At 44.0% G+C, this 19,922-nt stretch overlaps 1 protein-coding gene across 7 annotated transcripts in view; it reads left to right on the top strand.

Moving 5' to 3' along the window:
* KLHL29 (kelch like family member 29) overlaps window positions 1–19,922 on the top strand; it is a 413,313-nt gene extending 393,391 nt beyond the window's left edge. For 6 of the 7 annotated variants that reach the window (XM_069805696.1, XM_069805702.1, XM_069805698.1 and 3 more), the window contains 2 exons: window positions 5,531–5,675; window positions 17,588–19,922. In XM_069805696.1, coding sequence (XP_069661797.1) covers window positions 5,531–5,675; window positions 17,588–17,771 — 329 coding nt within the window. In that variant the 3' untranslated portion in view covers window positions 17,772–19,922. The remainder of the gene's footprint in view (window positions 1–5,530; window positions 5,676–17,587) is intronic. The other variant, XM_069805699.1, reaches the window with a different exon arrangement.

The raw sequence follows: 19,922 nt of genomic DNA, 5'->3' as shown, positions 1-19,922 counted from the left end.
GATTTCTTCTAGGAGTAAGCAGCAAATTCACTCCCAGTTTCCATTTATTCTTTAGCCTTCACCTGCCAGGAGGTGTTGGGACGTGGATGCTTGCATGCAGTAGGTATGACACTCACCAACATGTTGCACATGGATGCTGTGATAGCCTTTGGGTAGGTGTTGATTACACACATCCATGTTTGGAGAGGAGAGAGTCTTTCTCGTGCCCCATCCTTTGCCCCATGTCTGTCCTCCCCATCTTTTGAGGTTGGCAGATATTCCTGCAGCAGCACAGCCCGCAGTTTGATGTTACTGGAGTAATGGAGCCTCCCAGGGCTTTCACACTGCATATTTTTGGTAAACCACCTTGCACATCCCCTTCTTGTGTTTTGAGCTGTAAGAAGTTTGCTGCTGTCAAGCCGAAGTCCTACAACAGCAAATGAACCCAGGCTACATACTTGCAGCACCTGCCTTTCCATTTCTTGCCAGGCTGTTCTGTATAGCACTGCTAAAAATGTATTTCATGGCCAGCTTCCCGAGGTTTGTCTTATTTAACACGATCACCATAGACATGCTGAAGTCAGTGATTGTAAGTAAGCCTAATTATCTTGTCATTGCCTTTTGTGCCTTCATGCCAGTGCACTAAAATATACCTTTTTTGATACTCTGAACAGTCAGTGTCTATACTGGTGGAATGTGAAGTTTTTATTAATGTTTCTGGATTGTAAAAAAAACAGTGTTTAATCACCACCGCTATTAAATTTTAAAATCTGGTGAGAACTATGGGAACACAGAGGTCAAAGATCTATGAGCATTTCTGATTTCTAATCCAAGTATCTAGTTCCTCACCATACCGTTTACTCCTGCAGTGATATGTCCAACCAAAGTGGGACAATCACAAAGCTAAGAATGCAAGAAATATCTGGAAAACAGCGTTAGCAGCATCTGTGCATTTTTACTGCACTGTCCCATGGCTTATTTTGGTTAAAATGCATAATCATTCCCATGAATTTATTTTTGGACTTTACAAGAAAAATCAGATGCATGTCTTGGCCCTCTCCCCAAGGCCAATAGTTTGGTATCCATGTGTGGGTTTGGCTGGCTCTCACCTAGAAGTCTCAAAGTAATGAGTGTTTCATCTCCTCCATCAACATATCTTTCTTCCCATGACTAGTTCTTAGTGTTTTTCCCACTAGTAAGCTTGAATTTTACTTTCCTTTGTCTCACCCATTTCTCTTCCATATATGCCATATGCTCCATTCAGAATGGCTTTTCCACCCCTCGATGTGTTCTCCCTGCACATACTGACTCTGCCTTCTACCCAGCCAAGTCAGTATTTTTGTGTTTGCCCTTCAGCAGATGTCCTCCCTTTCACTTCCTGCCTCTGCTTCATCTGTGTGGCCGTGCTTTGTCCAACTCTCTTCAGTTGTTCAACATTTTGCCCGTAAGTTTGATGCTGAGACTGCCCCACGATGGCAAGTGCAGCCTTCTGCTTTGGTGTGGGTGATCCCCACCACACATACACCAAATGTGGTGTTTGCAAGTGAGGACACTCAACTTCGGAGTTTCTGAGGAGGGTTTGGTCAAGGGTCATTGAGGAAACCATAGGGTCTGTGACCGGCTGTGTAGTTACGAGAAATCAGCCAGCCTGAGAGCACTGTGCCAGAAGGACTGACATCCGAGACCCTGCTGTTAATTGCAATATCTGCACTTCGGCCTCATGAGCTATGTGAAGGATCAGAACACAGTCTCCCAGCTGCTGTGGGATGTTATCTTATCCATTACTATGCCATTCTTGAGCTTGTTTGCATAGTATTCAGGGAGGGGAAGAGGCACTTACTATTAAAAGCAGATTTAGTTTGTATTAACTAGTCTCCTTTCTCCAATCTGCTTCATCATGTGCATCAACACCCCCACCGGCCGCCTGTGCCTGCAGGGAGACCCTTCGGTTGGAGTTATATCTGGACTGCTGGCATGCCCGCATTTCTTTCTCCTGATAAAAATGTTTGACTAGTTTGGTTTTAATAACCTTTTTCCATATGAAGTGCTGCTGCCATTCATTGTAATGCCACTTCAGTCTCTGACTGAGTGCTTTACTGGAAGGCAACATAAGATCTTTAAGCAATCATGGAAGGGAAAGCAGAACTGTGCTACTTGACCATATAATATACCGAGAGATACGAGAGCCACGAAGCACATCACAGACAGCACACTGTCCTTACTAAGTGAGGAGCACACCAGTAGGTTAAATTATCAACCCCATGTGAAGCACACCTCCGGATTGTCATTGAGTGCATACCCCTTCCTGCAATGACCTGTCACTAGAATAGAAATACTTGCATATTTTCCTATAGCAGCAGCAAAGGAGAGTGATGTTATGATGTTATCCACTTGGAAAGAAGAGTACCTTTTATCTATTATTTCTTTTACATTTATTCTGCCTTTTAATCTCAAGTGTGCTTGCTGTCCTGGACAAATCCCATTTAAGATTTTTCCAGCCTGAAATGGATTAGTCTATCTGACAGCGCCAACACTTGAATTTTGGAGGGGAAAGGAAGCTCCTTCTCTGTTTCCATGCTTCCTCTCCCCCCTCTTCCTTCCCTCTGGCAGACTTTTGAAATAACCACAGTCCCCACTGTATCCCACAGTAAGCCTCTGATCCATAGAAGCTCATGTTCATGCCCAATGTCATTGACCAAAAAGCCCAACCAGAACATGCTTTTGCAAAATTAGGCTCCCCAGCCACGCACCTTGCTCTATGAGCATGTTAAGGACTTAGAGCAGTGGCAGAAGTTGGAGTCTCCTGAGTGTTTGCATGAGGTTACCAAGCCATGGAAAGGACAACAACAAGGGAAGAGTGTGGGTAGCACCTGGGATGAAGTAAGATCATCCACTGACTGGTGGTCATCCACATCTAGGTAGCAGGAATGATGGCTTGAGTTTTCCAAGCTCCCTGTATCTGTGAACAACTTCTGCCTCCATGGTAACAAAACAAAAATAAAACACACTGTTTTCTCTCTACCTGTCTCTGGAGGGGTGTCCCTCATGTCTTTCTGCCATATCTTCATCAGGATCAGGAGACTGTTTGTTGTGAATGTCTCCCTTCCTGAAAGAAACAGCAGAGATTTCTCTGTTTCTCTATCTCAGGCTTACTTTATACCAATTTATGAAATAGTAGCTAAAGCCAAAAGCAGTAAAAAGACAACAGATAGGTGATGTATTGAAAAATTGATGAAAATCAAACACGATTGCCTCTTAAAAAAAGAAAGAAAAAGAATATCAGACTGTCTCCCTATTTGAAAAGAAAAAAAAAAGTCACTATAAAAATAACCAAGGGGTTTCCTTCTCTTTCTTTAACAAAAAAGGAATGTGAAGTCAGTGATTCAGTCTCCTGAGAAGTTGCTGTTTCTGCCTTGAGGGAGCCCCAAATAATTTCCCTGTGAGATTTGGGAGCTGAGTTCTTTTTTTTTTTATGCGAGAGCTTCATTCTCCCTCAAAACACTGCTATTTGGAGAAAAAAAAATAGGAAGATGTGATAATTAAATATGGAAAATTTCTGATGAGTGTCTTAACTGGAAAAAATGTCACATATGCAAGTCTGATTTGGAAAGGGATGTGAGCCGAGTTGTTAGGACAGATAAGTCTTTCTGATGAATTATAGTGGCTTAGTGGCACCGAGAAGAAACTGAATACTCCTTGTTCTATTTTCTGGATGAATTAGTTTCTTCCCATCTGTTCCCAAGGATCAGTGACATTTTCCTAATACATCCGTGTTTTTTTGACATATGCCTGTAGATACTCAGCGTAATAGGAGCCCAGCTTTAACCCGTAACATGTTTTGTCTCTTTTCACGCCGGGTGCTGCTCCCCTGTACGTCCCCCTGGGCATGCACCGACGTAGGGTGAGTGAACTGAACCAGACCACCCCATGGCCACGCTGGAACAGAAGCAGACACCACAAACTCATTAGTTTCCTTCTAGTTTAACCAGTTCAAACCCCAGTTAAGGAAATTGTCTCTCTTTTGGAGAAATTCATCAGCTTTTGCTTAACTCATGTCAAATTAAATCTCTTGTTAAATATTTAATGGAATGAGGTGGTTTGACAAGAACCTCAGGGTTACAATGCCAGCCATGCAAGAGGTAAGCAAATGCCAAAGGTAAAGCTGCTGGGGCTACTTCAAGCCCGTGTCTGTGTTCCTAAAAGGACACAGTCATAGTGTTAGAGATCTGGGAGGAACATGTAGACCCCTTCAATGTTGTGTAGAGGCTGTTAGCAGAAGTACAAGAGCACAGTAAAGATGATATCGCACCTCCTCTCCAGCACGCTGCCCCAACTCCCCGTACTTGGCAGGAGGGTTGTGGGGGCTGAAGCCGGCAGGACTGTGTCCAGGCTGATTCTCCACTGGTGATGAAAGAGGATCACCCTTTTCTGAGCATATAAAAATGCAGATTTTTGGAGAGGCCTTAACATATAGCTCCATATGGGTAATTTTTATAAAGGTGTCCCCTCATGCCAGGGTAGCCACCCAGGAAACGTCTGCTTCATGTCCTAAAGGTCTTAGGTTCTTGCTTCTTAGAGAACGGGTTGTGAAGCTTATTTTAACTCAAATAAAGCAATGTATTTTCCTGTCTTTTGTTCCCAGACACTGCTGATTGGTTTCACTGAAATGTTGATTAAAAAAACTGTATCTCATCAAGACAGACACCATCATGAGAAATTTCAGCCCAACTGGCTCATATTTAATAATGTGCATATGGCATGCTAGCAGCATACGGGACAAGTCAACTAATTAAATTATAATTATTTTATTTGATAATTTATGGTTAGTTCTACCAATATTTCTAATAATGCCACAGCTAACACAAGAATTTTAAAGCATCCTTGGAAACTCTGATTGAACTTGGCTTAGGATAAGGGACTTGCTTAATTTCAAACTCCAACCTCACACAGTTCATTGCTAAAATACAGGACTGCTTGGAGGTACACACACATCTGAAAATAAAAATGCAGGTGAATTTACGAGACAGATGAAGGGGAAAAAAACCTGGGTCTCAGAAAATCTTATGGATTATGTGGGTGACCTTCCCACAAGCAAAAGCAGAATACAAAAGAGAATCAACTATTGGGTATTATTAAGCGGTTCTCTGCGTTGTGGGTTTCTTCTGTATTTAGCTGCTGCACAGGCATGGGAAGCATCTGAGTTAAAATTTGCAACAATTCAAAATTCTGAAACAACTTGACATCTTAATTTCATATGTAAGAGTGGAGCTTTCACGGTGACTCCCATTAGGCTTTGGGAGAGGATAATTGTACTTTACCAGTTTAGAGGGAGGTGCGTACTAGGGGATGAAGGACTGATGAACTTTAAAAGTGCCTTTGAGAACTTGGAGAGAGAAGAACAAAACCAGGAAAGGTTTCCTCATTTTTCTTTCCCTAGCCTTGGAGGTTTAGAGAAACGTGACTTATCTATAAATAAGGGGAATGTATAAATAAAAAAACAGTCTCCAGACCTGAGCCTAAAACTGATCTCAGTGTTGCTTTCCATTGACAGATAACAAATATGCTCCTGCAGTCACTCTCAATGGGTTCATCTTTATTCTTGGAGGAGCTTATGCACGAGCAACCACCATCTATGACCCAGAGAAAGGCAATATTAAAGCAGGTCCCAACATGAACCACTCCAGGCAGTTCTGCAGGTGAGAAAAACCATTAAAACTGAATTACCGGTGCCTTAACATTTTCTGCTGAGAAATAAGCTAATACAACCTAACAGTGAAGGGGAGAGGGGAAGGGAGGTGTGTACCACCTGGGGTATTTCTTCATCTCTTGTTTGTACGTGTTCAGAGATGCAGCATTTCCCAAAGTGCACATCCAGGACCCTACTACGGTTCATATGTCTCCTCACATTCAGGCGTGATGGATCATGGGGAGGGACGTGTGTGGGGCTCCTCCAGTGTCTACAGGAATGCTGTTTTCCTCAGGCTGCCATGTGTAACCGGAGGATGATAAATACCCACTGTAGGAGAGACCACCATAATGTGGAACATGTTTTTGCTAACTAACTAAAAGATCTGTGAAAAAAAAAAAAAAAAAGAATACTGAGTAAGCACCACACACTGATAATAATTATTATTTATTACGTGCTTTTGATTGATTGCTTTTTGGGGCTCTCTTCCCTGATCCTGGTCACAGGTTTAACAAACTTCCCAAATCAGCTGACAAAAATAAGACTTGGCACCCATGGCAGGTACTGGCAGAACTTAAAGGTCTTTTTAAAAGTACTATGTAGCTGTTAGAGAAAGACGGACTTGTTTCAGGCTTTTTACAGCACCAGCCCCTCGCAGAGCAGATCCCCATGCCGGGGACTGGCTGAGCTATCGGTTTCATGGGGAAAAGCCATCGCTGCTCCACGGATGCTGCCACAGGCACTGGGTGAGGGTTTGTTATCAGTGGTCGCTGCAACAGCGTCTTGAGGCACTGAGCAAAACCAGGGTGGAGGGGTTGTGCCGGGTAAGTGCCCAGGTGAAAAAAACCACGGGGTGGGGTGGGAGGAGAAGCAGTGATGGGGCAGCAGCTGGACCTGCATCTCCCAAACATTCAGCCAACAGCTCTGCTCCTTGCCCCAGGGGTGTCCATAGCCCCCATCCTACGGCTGAAAAACACCTCCATGTTTTAACTTGTTGCATTTAACCTTTTGCTTTGGTGCAGATAAGAAAATTCCTTTTTCAGAAAGCATGCTCAGTTTTTCTCTTTTTGCTAGTTTTTTTTCCTGGTTTTCTCCTTTTTTCCCTTTCTTTTATTAATTTAAGGAGCGCCCTCTCTTGGCTGCTGAAGCCCATTGTGTTGGAAGTGAAGGGGGCCGAGCAGCCGGCTCCATCTGCGGAGCCCTAAGGTCAGGTCTTCCTTGGCTCTAGCAGGATCAGGAGGAGCCTGCAGTGCTCAGGCAGCTGCTGATGGTATTTTTCTCCTGAAAAAAAGAGAAATACAGGGTGCAATGCAGCCCAGGATTAGAGCCCTAACCAGTAAAATGAAACGCGAGGGAATTGTACAGTTTATACATTCCTGTATCTTCCCATAGGGAGGGTTGAACTGGTCTTTGAACATCTCTGTTTTGTAAAACATAACAAAAAACCTGTTAATTAAGTATCTGGAATACAAAAGAAATTGCATGGACGATTTCAACCAGGGGCTGTGGGCTGAGCATCTCACCTGAAAACTTCCCAGGGTTTCTAACATGAAGGGATGCTTTGCTCTGCACCCTGCAGAAGGGAATCCACTGGGAGACCTTGTGATGGCCCAAGGAGAGTGAACCAGGGACCTAAATATTAGCTGCTGCTGTAATAAACTGGCTTTGCTTAAGTAGAATATGACACCCGTCAGTAAAAAGTAACTTCAAACTTCTAAATTACATTTTTTTCTAAAGCCTAAAGCAATAGTGGACTAGAAACCTACATTTATAGTGGGACAGTCACCAAAAAAAAGAATAGTTCAGTACATCCCAACTGGATGCCAGAAAGGCACAATTTCAAAAATTCCTAAATGTGCTGGGAAATGGTCAAGAAAAAATATTTCAGCCAACAGGAGATGTAAAACCTATCACAAAAACTAAATAAATCAGCATGTATGGAAATAGGGAAAATGGGAGGTTAGCAGTAACAAATAGGTTAAAAACTGGCTGCTGCTACAGGAGGCTGAGGGAACCAGTAAAGTACTAAGGGCTAATAGAAGTAAAAAGAAAGACACTTCAAACCTTTTGGGATCAAATTTGTAATTTTAATCTGTTAACAAAACCATTGCTGATGAGGTAGCAAAGTATAACACAGACGGATCGGATGGGTATTTCTCATCTGTATTTGGAAGGGAGCAAGAAGGTTTGGTTCCATAATCTGCTGTGAGGGACCAAAAGAGGTCACTGTTGGCAGCAAGGAAAGGTGTGAGCTCAGAAATTAAGTTCTCAAATCGGGCAACCCAGCCGGCTTAGATGCAGGCATCTTCAGAGACTTTGCTGAGAAGCTGACTGAACCACTAATGTTGATTTTAATAAGTCTTACAGTTCAGGATGGATCAGGGCACTGCCAGAGTTTCCATATTTTGAAAAGGTAAAAGGGAGAATTTTAGTGCAGCAATTAATTTTGCAAAGTATCAACATCAGGCTAAGTGGTCTCATTTAGCCTCATGTTGGTCTGCTGCAAAATACCAGAGTGGTTAATTTGGGATTTCATCAACAAATAACTAGATGCTAATAATATAATGAACAGCAATCAATGTGCTTTCCTGGAAAATGGGTCTTGTTAAACCAACCTGTTGTCTTTTGCTTTTTGGGGGGGAAATTGGGTTCTTTGTTTTTTAGTAAAACATGCCTGGCTGCTAAAGACAACTGTGATGCTATAATATACTGCGATTTCTCCAAGGTATTTGGCTGGTATTATATGGAATTAACAAGGCACACATTAGAGAGATTAAATCTGCTTCACTGACAGATCTCAAAATGTAGTTGTTAATGAGAAGATATCATTGAGCAAGGCCACCGGTAGCAAGCATTGATTCTTCTTCAATGCTATTTAATATATCTACCAACAATCCAGGTAATAGAAAATCTCCCCTGGTAAAGGCTGCGGGTGGCATAGCACTTGGTGGGTAAAAATATTACAGAAGGAGCTATTTCAGCCAGTTATCTGCATGTCTCAGTTAGACGGTCTCAACATCACAGCGGTATTTTAAATGCAAAGTAATACATGGAGGAAGCACAATCGCAGACTGTACCTGCATAGCAGCCCTGCTCCCCTTCGAAAGTCAGGCACTCAGAGGAGGACATAAAGGAGGCCACTCAGAGCTTTCATCGCAATGCAGTGGATAAAAGGTCAATGCAATATTGGATATATAATATGAGCCCTAACGCTGAAATGAAAACAAATTGAAGCTGGGAAGAGAGAGTGCTGCTGCATGCGGCGTTGGCGAGATGAATGCAGGTCTTGGGTCCACGCATCAACATGTGGAAATATCAGCAGAATTTCAAAGGGAAGCTGCAAAAATGACCCCAGGTTGCAAATCAAATCTTTGACATAAAACTTAAAGAGTTTATCAAAGAAAGGCTGAGAGGTGACTTGATCACTGGGAGCAAGTGGAAAAGCTTTCAGTCTCGCAGACAAAGGCATAGCAGGTTACGAGGGCTAGAAAGTCAAGTTACACATCTCAGCCTTGAAGTGAGGCACTTTCCCAACAGCAAAGATAATTAAACAGTGAACCAGCAAGGGAGGGGGCAAACTCACCAACACTCGGTGTTTTTAAGAGGAGATTAGATATGTTTCCAAGAGAGATGCTGCCTGGGGAAAAGTCCATGGCCTGCGTATACACAAGCTCAGATTAACTAAGCACAGAGATCCCTTCTGACCTTAGTCTATGAATCTATAAATTCCTCATTCCGCTCGTTAGCATGGATCACAAAAAACATGGTTTAAAAGCAGCAACATAAACAACTTAAAAATTAACTGCATGCTATTGATCTCCTCTCACCAGGAATCACTCGATACTGAATTTGCTGGGAAAAATCTTGACCGCATCACTTTTATTTTTATCTGCACTGTTTCTACATGTTAGTGACTAGGGAGCGCGATGGCTTCGAGCACAGGGAAAAGAAATGTGTGTGACATTCCTCGTGTATGAAAAATTAAAGGTCCATTCAAATGGTTTTAATATCAAGTTAAATTACTTCTAATGAAAACGAAAAATAAATGGTTCAGGTCTCCAGCTCACAATCAACAGAAGAGCAAATCGAGCATCATTTTCAGATGAAGCCCAGCCTGATGGAAGTCAGTAAGAAATTCGTGTTGACCTAGAATTAACCCTTTGAGGGATGGTGCCAAGTGGGCAAAGAGCTATAATATGCCTGAAACGTTGTAAAATTCACTGAGAGTTCACACGCAGGTCTTGAATATCCTCTATGTGACGTGTGAGGGTGAGGGAAATATTTGACATTTCCCAAACATCAGGCAACTGTGTCCTGTTTGCCAAGTGGATCCCATCTCGGTTTGGCAGATCCAAGTCTGTGGGATCTTTGGAGGTGGTGACAGCAGCCAACGAGGATGAAGAGCTGAGATGATCACACCTTGCTCTGCTGGACACCTCCCTCCAGAAAGGCTTGCAAAGACATCCCTCCCCTCCAGCACTGGCAAGTCCTGCCTTTGCAGGCAGGCGTTCTCCCTTCCTGCCATGCTCTTCAAGGGTCTATTTTTCCACGAGCAAAAAGAATACCAAATGCATTTCTGTGCATGATTAAAAATTCCATATTCTGCTTGCTTAGGATGCAAGCAGCGTGCAAACAGGAGTGTGCTACAGAGAGCCTCCACGAGCCGCAGCGTGGTGGTGCCAGCAATAATTCCAGAGCAGCTAATTTAGTACCAGCAATTCCCAACAGACACCAGAAAAGCATTTTCTTCCTCCTCCGACTGTTAACCAGTAAGATTTATTAGATGGTTCTGCCGAATGGAAATCTTTAATAAAACTTCGACTCGGGCTGAACAGCACAAAACCAGGGTCGGTTTGTGGATATTTTCTTTTTTTTTTTTTTCTTCTCTTCTTTTTAAATAAACCCTTGTTCTTGAACAGCGAAGCATGGTGACTCCTGTGCTTAACTACTAGGCATTGCTAATGTACAGCACCAGCCGCAGATTCCCCCAGCTGATTCCTTTCCTCATTGCAAAGTTCATGGTAACTCCAGGCACTGGAAAGGGTTAGAGCACAGCTTGTTTGGATGGATATTCCCATGTGAAGCTATTACAGAGCACAGTTCCTCCTTCTCGAGCCCGCAGATGTAAAGGCTGGTCTGTTCAGCAAGGCAGCATTTGCAGCTGGAAGTGTTTGTGGTCCAGACGAGAATACTGAAATCTTCCAGCATATCTGGAAGGAGACGTGTGGCTGGGACTATGCTCCACAGACAGCAGATGAGAACTGCCACACCAGACTAATAGCAATAATTTCTGTAGCAGTTGATGACATGAAGGATTTCAGTGTGCATTAAAGCGTAACTGATACAGACAGAGCACTCGGGCCGTTACTGATGTGCAACAGACTTTGGAATAAAACATTGCTGGTTTTCAGCAACCAGTAACAATGCCACATGATGGTTTTGGATCATTAGCAAGGGAAAGTGCTCACGGAGTAGGGGAGAATATAACTGGAGCTTGGCCAAAACACCCACGCTAATAATCCCAGTCCAAGAAGTGTCATGATATCCTCCTAATTGACCATGACTAATCTGGACCCTCATTTATCCATCTTATTGTAAAGATGACACCTCTGGCAGCACAACACAGCCACCCGAGCTTGAGCCCTCTCACACATAACAACCTGGCTGCCAACCCGGCCGCAAACAACCACACAGGTTGTCAGCACCGCTACCAAACTGGGGACAACGCTTTGGCACCCTGAGCACCGCCACCCACGGCGACAGCAGCAATGCCTTTCGCTTTGGCGCCGCAAACCACCGCGCAGGTTTCGCTAAAAGGTCCCCAGTTTAAGCAAGAGCTTAAGGGGCACTTGCAGTTCTACCTAGCGCCGCACAGAGCCGTGTCCCACAGTAGCTGGTACCCTGCCGGCTTCTCTTATCCCGGCGCTGACTCCAGCCAGTTGACGAGCATCGTTCAGTTCCACCTCCAATAAAGCCCTCCTGAAATCTTAGGGCAGGAAGGAAATCCATCCACTAATGATTGTGGGGATTTTTTTTTCTTCTTTTGAGCAGATTCTGTGCCTATCTAACTGATCATATTTAATAATGTTTATGGAACTGCTCCAAATAAATTAGTGAGTGTGTGTGCATGCATAGCCAGGAGTGAGGAGGGAGAGGAGCTTTGGTTGTAGCCTCAGAAGATACTAAGTTTCAGGGAGTCAAAACAACACACTAATTCAGCCATTTCAAATCTTTTACAACCCCAGACATTACAGGAAAGGGGTATTTTTTAACATTTCCTGATAAGGCTGAAGTGATCTTTAGGATTAAGCAGGAAATTTTAAAATAACAATAATAATAATAAAAAGAAGAAGCAGCAAAATTAACAGACTTTGCTGGTAGCCCCACCGCTTGGTGCTATGTCTAGCCATCACGACCAGGAGAGGGAAGGGCTGGAGCAGGAGCTCCCAGGCACTCGGCTCTCAAACACTACGGAAAAGAGGCACTGACATCTTCCGCTTTGTTTCTAAATTACTGCCCATCAGGACACTTTCGCTGTAAGATGTTTTTGAATGAAAAGTAGAGGGTCCATAACGCTCTTGGTGGGAAGGTGGCCACAAAGCAAATGGCAGCTGAGCTGCCTGAGGAGGGCCCCAGCTGAAAGCACCACCAGCTCGTGGGTGCCAAGCCCTGGTGCTCCATGCCTGAGCTGGAGCACGCTTAGTTTTGCTTACATGTGATTAAAATATTAATTAAAAAGCAATGCAAAGTCAAATGCAGCAACAAAGGGAAAAATCAGATCCTGGGCTATATCTGCAGGGGTGTTACTAGCAGAGATAGAGATGTCATCATCCCACTCTACTCAACACTTGTCAGGCTGCACCAGGAGTACTGTGTCCAGTTATGGTCCTCACAATTCAAAAAAGGCACAGACAGACTGGAGAGGGTCCAGAAGTGGGCCACGAAGATGATCAAAGGGGTGGAGAACTTGCATTATAAGGAAAGACTGAAGGAGTTTGGTCCCTTCTCCCTGGAAAAGAGAAGGCCCGGGGGGACCTCACACAGTATTCCAGCACTTAAAGGGCAACTACAAGGAGGATGGAGGCTCTAACTTCACAAGGAGCCACATGGAGAAGACAAGGGGCAACAGGTTCAAGTTGCATTGGGAGAGGTTTCATCTCAATGTAAGAATTTTTTACGGTGAGAACAATCATCCACTGGAACAAGCTCCCCAGGGTCATGCTAGAGTCCCCATCACTGGAGGTTTTCAAGATGCAACTGGACAGGGTGCTAGATAATCTTATCTAGTGTCCTTCTCCCATGAAAGCTTGGACCAGATGATCTTTCGAGGTCCTTCCAACCTGGGCTATTCTATGTGTCTATGATTCAATGATTCGCCTTGTCCATCAAGTCCTTTAATGGCCAGCTGTCAGAGAGGGATCTTCTCTGCCACCTGTTTTCTCAGGCTGGGGAAGGACTGCGAGGAGGGTAGGCGAGAAGAGATTTAAAAGGTGTTTAGATTACACAAGCATTCCAACCATAGACAGCCAGGTCCCCACCAGCCCTTGGTGCACCTCAGCCTCACAGGGATTTTCTTAGGATTGTGATTCATAGCTTCATGGAGGTCAGCAGATGGACCAGACTAGTGGTGGCCGTGTTGGGGGATAGTCACAGCGTGATCCTCTGACACTGCTCATGGTTTGGGCAATGAAGGACGCCCTGGCACCTCCAGTGAATCTGCTGCAGGGCTATAGGTGAAGCCTGTCTAGTAAACGACAGTAATTACCTGCGGAGTAGAAAGCAGGGTCATTAGCCTGCCGGGTAATAATTTGCAAAATGCTGAAATGTATTTTCCTGGAAGGAGTGGATGGAGTGACCTCCATTTTGATACCAATTACGTTCACCCTGGGTGTGCTGCTGGAGAGATGGAGGTCCGGCTGCTCCTTAGCTGGGGAGGTCGCTGCCTCCAAAGCTGCTGGAGAGTTTGTGTCCCCTCAGTGAGGCTCTGTGGTGCAAAGCTGCATTCCTTCCCAGGCTCTGACAGCCTGTAATCATTTTATCTCTCAGGATTAATGGCACCAAGCAATAAACTCTCATCCTAATTATTGTAATTATTTCTTTCTTTGTACGTCAGCCTTGGTAACGATGTTTTTACAGCTGATGGGATGGAAGGGAGGGGAGAAAAGAAATATTGTCACAGTAATGAAGAAAGAGCAATGAGCATACTCCTTTCCACTCACTTTCCTCAGGGTTTTAGAGCCCACTTGAATTTCCTACTCCCTAAGGTCCCAGAAATTAGCAGTGATTGTTCTAATACTGCAAAGTAGGAGCAATCTAGGACTAAATTCCTAATTGATCTTAAGTACCTACCTGCCACTTTAGCCCCAGAGATGCCTGAATGTCTCCAAAGTCCCCTGTACCCACTGCATACTTAAAACTGCCTATTTCTTGATAGCAGTAGCTCACCGTTTTTCTTAACCTCAGGCATGACTCACAAGCTAAGTGTTATGCCAGTTTTAGCTATGGGAATTGCATACGGAGGGGACAGAAGCTACTCTAATCACTACTTAAAATTCATACAGTCTTTCAGAGGGTGGAATTCAGCATCCATTTCTTCCCCAGCACATTAGCACCATGATGGGAGGTTACAGGATGGAGCTGCTTGTCCCAGCTGCTGGGCAGGAATTTCCTTCAGTGCTGTAGCCCAGGTGCTGGAGAACAAGAGCAACATTTGCCCACCTGCTGTAACCTCTAATCCAGAGCATGGGCTGGGGAGGAACCCGGACCCAGATCATTTCAGGAGGGTGTGCTTAGCTACTCAGCGGCTCTACGGTGGCAGCAGCTTTGGCTTAGAGTAGCTGCTACTAAACATGACACAGAGGAGACTTTACTAGAAGAAATGTGGGCAGCTAAGATACTACGCAGGAATTTATAAAGCACCCATGTCCCTGTTTAGAGACCTAACACTAGATGACCAAGGGGATACCTGGCACTTCAGGCCAGACTTCAGCTGTGCAGCACACAGCCAGGTAGGAAGGGCTGGTGGTAGCTTGGCTCCTGTTCCCAGGGTCACCTAGAGCAGAGCTGGAAGGGTCTTCACACAGGGTCCTCCCTCTGTCCACCCCATCCTTCCCATGCAGATCAAAAGCTCCGAGCAGAGCAGTCTCATCACGTAACGAGTAGGAAGTATTAGGCCTCGTATGCAAGTGGCAGCAGCCAGCAAGGTCCTCTCCTGTGGTGGTGTGAGGTGCTGTCATCTACACTAGTGTGTCTGCACTAGTAAATTAAAACTTGGGTGAGGCCATTCATGGGCACTGGACCTTGACCATCAACACTGATGGAACCAGCCCCAGGCTCCATGTTCCACACTAGTATTTCTTTTAATTGCCCATTATTGATAGTTCTGCAGCCAGATCTTTCTTGGGGATCTTTTTTTCTTTGGAAGTTTGTTTGGTTTTTCCCACTTCACCCAATTAAATTGCTAAATTAACCCCCTTTTTTTTTTTCTGTCAAGCTTTGTGTAGGGATAATTTTTTAATGACTGATCAGCGTTTCATTAGAGAACCAAGGCAGCAAAGCTGCTTTGTACCACAGTCCATCTCTGACATTGGCCCCTCTTCTGCCCAGTACATCCCAAACCATATCCCAATTCAAATAATCTTCCAACTCCTTCAGCTTCACTATTAAGAAAAAAAAAGTGAAACACAAACAGCAACCACTACCCCATGGCCTCATTTCTAAACTCTCATCCTGCTGGTTTCTGCAGCCCCTCCGCCACATCAGGACTGTTTCAGCATAGGGTAGGACCATCCTTCTCCCCTCCTCATGCTGTATTTTTGCAAGCTGCAATTCCCAGCCTGTCTTGCTTTAAAACAGTAACTTGTTCCAGTACAGAGACGGGCTTCCCACCCCACAACACCGTGGCTTAATTTGCACGTTTGTCTGATTTACTGGGTCTGCTGGTCCTGCCACCTCTGATCCCTCCTGGCCAGGGGGACCTCAGCCCTGGCAGGAGTCCCTGCTGGGCAGTGCCTCTCCACCACCAGCTCCAGCTCCTTTGGAGGTGGGCTCATTCTCTTTCAGAGCCGTCTTTCAGGATGACACTTGCTTTAGTCAAGTCCTCGTTCTTCCCTGTTTCTCCCTGACGTTTCAAAAATAATTACCAGTGGTTCAGTAAGTTCATTAGCAAACTCCCTTAGGACCCTGGGCTATGTATCATCCAGCCCTGCTGATTTGTGGATAGGCTCTAATCAAGTGTTTCAAGTCTCTCTCTCCTTCTTCCTCCTTTCAGATTAACAGTTATTTTGACAAGATTCTCATTATTTCCTATTTCCTGGCAGTACCCAGGGACTAGGCTTATTTAAGTCCTCACTGTTGTCATTGTGGGTTTATTTTTAACCTCAGGCTCTGCTTCTCCGGCAAGGACATCAGAGTTTTGTGTTCTTCAGAAACATGTGGCTTTGTCAGTGCCATTTTAGTCTCAGTTCACCCTGGGTCTTCCACTGCTCCCTGTCTTTTGCCTTTATCACTTTTTATCCTCCTTCTTCCCGCTGCTCCAAAATTAGCCAGAAGAAATTACTTTGCTTTTACCAAGCCTGCAGGGTTACTACCCTTCTCCACCTTCTTTGATCTAGGCCACCTTCTTGGCTGCAATTAATTTTTCATCTTCCCCTCCCTCTTTTCCTCCCTGCTGTCCTCTGGTGTGTACGTACTCTCCAAGTCTCCATTTTCCTTCCCAACACAACTGTCCACCAACTCCTCTTGGAAGGGACCCAACCACCAGAAAACCTCTTGGAAGGGACCCCAACCACCAGAAAGCCACCGCCAACCCCATCCAGCTTAACATGATCTTCAAATGTTGGGGGCCAAACTCAGGCTTCCCAGCAGATGAAAAGCAGAGCCTCCCCCACTTTTGGGTTCCCGCCACGCACTGGGAAGGCAGCATGGAGAACACAGCAGCCCTGCATAGGCTTTTCCCAGCCAGCTGCCTGCTATCTCTGTCATCCTTCTGCCCTTTCCAAATACCCACCCAGGAGCCCAGCCCCTCGTTGTCTGTCTTCGTTAGCCCAAAGCAAGTGTCATGCCCTATGCATGATTGCTGGAGAGGCCAAGGCATTAAGTGGAAGGAGGAGGAGGAAGAGATGAGGCCGAAGGGCAATTTTTCTTTCAAATACCTTCCCACCTAGGTACCTTCCCTCCTATCAAGAGCCTATGGACCACAGGATTAGCCCAGCCTCATTATCCTTGATTTGCAAGAGATGTCTGAAGTCAAACACTTCCATTTGAAAAAAAGCAGTAAGGTTTTTTGTCTTCTTTAGATGCCAACATAGAGCTCCTCTGGCAATCCCTCAGCTGCACATCCCCAACCATCAGATTTGCGTCCCCCGGGTTGGCTTCCCACTGGTCCCCCCACTCCTGGGTGTGCAAGGAGGACAAGTCAGCAGGACCTCCGGGCTCCCACGCCAGAGCGCGACCATGGAAGGGGCTGAAGGAACAGAGCATTTTTCAGAGGGGTTTTTTCCCCACTTTGCAGCATTCATTGATAATTAGAGGAGTAACTTGAAGCAAGGGTTTATTCCAACTGAGGCAGCAGGGACTCTGAATTGCTTAGATTGCTTTCACATGTGCATGGTGTTACAGGGACACGTTGTCCTGCTACATTTGCTGCAGATCCCAACGGTGGGCTGGAGAAACAACTTACTTGGACTAATTTCTGTTGTTTAAATTAGAGACAACATTTACCTACCTGGCAGAAACATAAAGAGGATTAATTTGGGGGAGAGAAAGAGAGAGGGAAAAGAAATACCCACACACGCTTTATATAGATAAAAGATGCATTCGTCGTTTACCCCTTGTTATGAAAGACTGGGTTTGTTTTAATCCTAAAAAGAAAATTATTGGGTAAGAAGACTAACTAAAACTTTCTTTATTTTAAAAATACAGCGCTGTGGTTCTGGATGGAAAAATTTATGCCACTGGTGGGATCGTTAGCAGCGAAGGACCTGCCCTGGGAAACATGGAAGCCTACGACCCTAAAACAAATACATGGACACTTCTACCAAATATGCCCTGCCCTGTTTTTCGACATGGCTGTGTAGTAATCAAGAAGTACATTCAGAGCGGCTGATATTACCCAGGAATTGGATGGAGAACTGTTTGTACCTGTTGAAAGCAGGCAAGAAGAATACTACTACTTAAGAAACAAAAGCAGCGAAGCCAGCCAGTGAACATATTGCTCTAAAGTCTTGAATAGTGTCTACATTGAATGTAGAAAAATCATCCTCACCTTTTGGTGAAAAGGAGCAGAGAGCTCCGTGCTATGTAAGATATTGTAACTTAATAATACAAGGGTGTCACTAGATGTTATAGTGGCACTTGTTCTGGACGTCGGCTTTTGGTCAACCCAGGTGCAATAGAATTTCACATATTTTTTAAGCTGGGGAAGAGAGGAAAAAAAAAAATCTGCATTTTACTTTAGAGCTCAAGCTTGATTCTTAAGATAACCATGCAGATTAGTTTTACTATTACACTTTAGGCATCAATCTATTTGAAAGGTCAAAGTGTCCTTACCACTTTGATTCCTACATTTGTTTTTAACAAATACATGCTTTTCAGTACCAATGACTGAGAGAAATCTTGTGTGACAGATGGCTTACGTTGATGTCAGTCTTCCAACAGATCAAATGAATCTTTCAGTCCTCTAGAGCAGAGCCCAGAAGAGGGGTGAGGTGGGGACTGGGAAGAAGAAGAATAGCCATTGGTAATAAATTCCATGTAAAATGATGAAAAAAAAGGTCTGTTGGGCTGGATGAGTTTCTGCTCCCGGTGATACTTGTGTGGGCACATGTGGCCATGCCCACAGGTCGGGGCGGGGGGGGCTTCTAAACCTTCTCCTCCTGGTTTCTGCCGATGAGCAAACTTGGCAGTGCTCAATTCCCGTAATGCAAAATGAAAACAGTTTCGATTCCAGAGGCATTCTCCTGATAAGCCCGCTCTTCACTTCGGATTGGGATCACATTAAAACACACAGTGCAGTGTGGGATTTCCACGTTTTCATCAAATGGAGAAGATGCCTCCTGTTGTGGCTACGCACTCAGTTTTGGCTCTCAACCAAAATTCCTTACGTTGGGATATACGCCACTATCTTATGTAAAGTCTGAGAAGTTTTTTTATTTTATTTTTCAAGTTTCCCCATAGGTGTGGAAACCTTATACTTCTCTTATTTACAGATTTTAAACACACGAGTTTAAATCCCATGGTAGAAAAATGCATAGACTTAAGCCCAGTATAAGAGACTTAAAATGATTACTATGTAGAGTTGTAAGTATATGCACAGCACAGGGGTTATATTTTTATATATATTAAAATATTGTCTATCCAGAGAGCATTGTGATGTGGAAATTCTTTATAAATTTATACATAAAAGGATCAAATGGGAGATGGACCGGGTAACACAGAGGGGGCAGGGGAAAGAATCTTAAAATTCAGAAATATGAAGTAACCCCAAGCTAAGGATTGCCTGATTTCTTTCCAAGTAGAGGGAAAAAAGTTGCCATACTTGCCTTTGCAGACTCAAATCCCAAATGCCATGCCAGTAATTCAAGAAGGAGGGTCCTATACAAGGCGTGGGTGAGATCTTACAGTTAACATCTAGTTGAATTTCATACCAAATATGCTAGCCTTTTTATATGGAGGGAGGTCTGCCTACAGCTTTGGGGAAATCAATGCAGATGGTTAGCTAATCATCTTATTTTGTTAATAATCGTTTATAAAATAAAAGAAAAAAAATGAAATTTGTATCTTGCAGTATTTAAAGAAAAAGTGCTCAAGTCAACTGAGTCAAGCTATAGGGTGACTCAAGTCTCTCATTTTGACAGTGAGGTTCCAGCCTTTGTTATGCAGTTGTTTTATTTATTCTTTGAAGAAAAAAAATAATAAGCACAACAAAATTATATACTAGTATGTCATTTAAAGTATTTATGTCAAACAGGGTGCAAGTGTGAACCTAAAGATTGGAGCACAAGTTTCTAACTGCCTGGGGCAGGACTAATTTTAGTGTTGGTGTGTGTCTACCTCCAAAGGAGGTGCTACCTGTCAACAAGACCTAAACACATTCAACATTTCCAATTTAGCTTATTTCTTCATTTCTCACACTGGAACAAAACTGGCTATTTCTGTGAATAATATTAAAAACAGGGTTATCTGTAATGGTATTGTATATAGTTTATGTTTACTGTTAAGTTCTTGTTATATTATAATAAATATATTTATAGATCTA

Source organism: Haliaeetus albicilla, chromosome 18 (assembly GCF_947461875.1).
Source record: "Haliaeetus albicilla chromosome 18, bHalAlb1.1, whole genome shotgun sequence".
In the NCBI taxonomy this organism is placed as follows: Eukaryota; Metazoa; Chordata; class Aves; order Accipitriformes; family Accipitridae; genus Haliaeetus; species Haliaeetus albicilla.
The sequence above is the reverse complement of the archived record's forward strand: the minus strand, read 5'-3'. Positions and strand labels throughout refer to the sequence as shown.